Raw genomic sequence first — 2980 nt, forward strand, 5'->3', positions numbered from 1 at the left:
ACTAAAATCAAACCACAAATAGCATCTGAGCTCATCATCTTCTTACTGGTATGTAGTGTGTGCTGTATGGAGAGAATAAATAACCAAGTAAAAGTGTCTACGTTGTGATCTGGACAGACGGTATTTCCCACAAACAAGTTTACTTCCGCTGGTTATCTTAGGATAGTCTTACTTGTGAAGTCAGGTGATGTTCTTCCACGATAGAGCTGACATAGCAGACTTTTGTCTTGAGCTTCTTGACTGTAGCTGAGTTAAACCAAAGAAATTGATTTCTGAATTGCAACATTGCACTCCCATCATGTGTCACTATGCCTCTGTAGTGTCTAAATCGTATCATTTCAACTATGGTGGTCGTGTCTGTAGGGAGGCGCAGTACAATTCCTCATGTGTACATCGGATAGAACATGATTTACAACTGACTACAAAGTTTTAGGAACACATTCTATCACACAAACCAAATCATCCAGCAAGATTAATAACAAATGTGCTTTCAAAGAACTTTATTAATTTTGACTCGAAATACAGCCTCATCACATTACTTTTTGTTCCTAAAGGCAGTAAAAGGTGGAGGCCCACGAAGACAAAGAGGAGGATTAGATGCTTTTTTCTTTGTGCAAAGTTTAGGGAAGGCCTGCTTTCTGGGAGGGCGAGTGAGAAGCACGCCCTGTAGGGGCAATGGTGTAACATCCACTAAAGGCACCAACAGAGATACTTCAGGGGTGATCTTGCTGCCGCCTAAGATGGTGAGGGGCGGCTGCTCTTCATAACCAGTTGTTTCACAGGTCCCCAAGATGGTGCGGGGAGGTGTCTCGTCTTCGACAGTGTTGGCAGCGCCGCTCAAGGTGGTCGGAAGCGGCGGCTCTTCACAAAGGTAGTTGCAGCTGCCAGCGGAGATGGTGGGTGCCAGCTGCTCATCGAAATAACTGATCTTGCCACCGTCCAAGGTAGTGGGGGATGGTGGCTCATCATCAGCTATGACATTACCAGTGCCTGGGGTGGTGGGTGGCAGTGGGTCAACAGGGGCATCAGCGTCACCGCTGCCAAGGACGGTGGGAGGCAACGACTCTTCATTACCACTTGCATCACAGATCCCCAGGATGGTGGGGAGCAGTGTCTCATCTGCAATGATGTTAGCAGCACCGCACAAGGTGGTCGGAAGCGGCGACTCTTCACAAAGGTAGTTGCAGCTGCCAGCAGAGATGGTGGGTGCCAGCAGCTCATCGAAATAACTGATCTCGCCACCGTCCAAGGTAGTGGGGGATGGTGGCTCGTCATCAGCTATGACGTTTCCAGTGCCTGGGGTGGTGGGTGGCAGTGGGTCAACAGGGGCATCAGTGTCACTGCTGCCAAGGATGGTGGGAGGCAACGGCACTTCATTACCACTTGCATCACAGATCCCCAGGATGGTGGGGAGCAGTGTCTCATCTGCAATGATGTTAGCAGCACCGCACAAGATGGTCGGAAGCGGCGGCTCTTCACAAAGGTAGTTGCAGCTGCCAGCAGAGATGGTGGGTGCCAGCAGCTCATCGAAATAACTGATCTTGCCACCGTCCAAGGTAGTGGGGGATGGTGGCTCGTCATCAGCTATGACATTACCAGTGCCTGGGGTGGTGGGTGGCAGTGGGTCAACAGGGGCATCAGTGTCACCGCTGCCAAGGACGGTGGGAGGCAACGGCTCTTCATTACCACTTGCATCACAGATCCCCAGGATGGTGGGGAGCAGTGTCTCATCTGCAATGATGTTAGCAGCACCGCACAAGGTGGTCGGAAGCGGCGGCTCTTCACAAAGGTAGTTGCAGCTGCCAGCAGAGATGGTGGGTGCCAGCAGCTCATCGAAATAACTGATCTTGCCACCGTCCAAGGTAATGGGGGACGGTGGCTCTTCATCAGCTATGATGTCACCACCACCTGCAGTGGTGAGCGGCAGCGGTTTCTCTTCAGCAGTGATGTTCTCAACACCTTGGGTGGTTCGAGGCAGCAGTGGCGTCGGCGATGGCGGCGGTGGCAGTGGAGGCGGCAATGGCTGCTCTTCACCAGTGATGGGGTAGCTGCCGTGCATGGTGTCGGTCATATTACAATCCTGGAAACAGAAGGATATTTGGTGTTGTGACTGACATTCTTGTATGTAGTACTGGTTTTATAGAAATCATTCGACTGTTATGTGGAGGGCATCAAATTTTTTGGATGTACACTGACGGAAAACATCGCAAAACCAAAATATAATTAATTCAGAGTATTGAAATTTCGATAATATATTTTTCTATGTAACATATCTAACTCATAGACATTACAATTCCGTATTTCTGGATGTCTGGGATGTTTTCGACACTGTACAACACAAGTGCCTTGTAGTGAAATTGCATACTTATGGAATATCGTCTCAGTTATGTGACTAGATTCGTGGTTTCCTGTCAGAGGGATCACAGTTCGTAGTAACTGATGGGAAGTCGTCGAGTAAAACAGAAGTGATTTCTGGCGTTCCCCAAGGTAGTGTGATGGGCCCTTTGCTGTTCCTTGCCTAAATAAATGATTTGGGAGAAGATCTGAGCACACGTCTTAGGTTGTTTGTAGATGACGCTGTCGTTTATCGACTAGTAAAGTCATCTGTAGGTCAAAAAGAAATAGCAAAACGATTTAGAAGAGGTATCTGTATCGTGCGAAAATTGACAATTCAACCTAAATAATGAGTGCTAAGAGGAACCTGTTAATCTTTTGTTACACGATAAATCATTCAAATGTATGGGCCGTGAATACAACTAAATACCTTGTAAGGACAATTACGAACAGCTTAAATTGGAGGAAACACGAAGAAAATGTTATGGGGAAGGCTAACTAAAGAACATGTAACAGATCTTCTAAGGTGATTCCGACACTACACTTGTCCATCCTCTCTCAGAATACTGATGCTCGGTGTGCAGTCCTCACCAGATAGGATTGTCGAAGTACATCGAAAAAGTCCAAGAAGGTCAGCACGTTTTGT

The 2980-nt window shown here is 47.7% G+C and overlaps 1 protein-coding gene across 1 annotated transcript; it reads right to left on the reverse strand.

The window, feature by feature from the left end:
* Positions 1-535: 535 nt before the first annotated feature.
* Positions 536-2059, reverse strand: LOC124622935 (mucin-2-like). The gene is made up of 2 exons (XM_047148726.1): positions 2035-2059; positions 536-1908 (listed from the first exon to the last, which is right to left on the reverse strand). Exons 1-2 carry the CDS (start codon positions 2057-2059, stop codon positions 536-538), a joined length of 1398 nt encoding a protein of 465 aa, XP_047004682.1.
* Between the last annotated feature and the right edge of the window lie 921 nt (positions 2060-2980).

The sequence above is a fragment of the Schistocerca americana genome, chromosome 7 (genome assembly GCF_021461395.2).
Source record: "Schistocerca americana isolate TAMUIC-IGC-003095 chromosome 7, iqSchAmer2.1, whole genome shotgun sequence".
Classification (NCBI taxonomy): domain Eukaryota; kingdom Metazoa; phylum Arthropoda; class Insecta; order Orthoptera; family Acrididae; genus Schistocerca; species Schistocerca americana.

Excerpts from the sequence above, each read along its gene's own strand:
- LOC124622935 (XM_047148726.1), bottom strand. The coding sequence starts at position 2,059 with ATGCACGGCAGCTACCCCATCACTG. Across the intron at positions 1,909-2,034 it reads CGGCAGCTACCCCATCACTG|GTGGTGGTGACATCATAGCT; the intron begins GTGAAGAGCAGC and ends TCACCACTGCAG.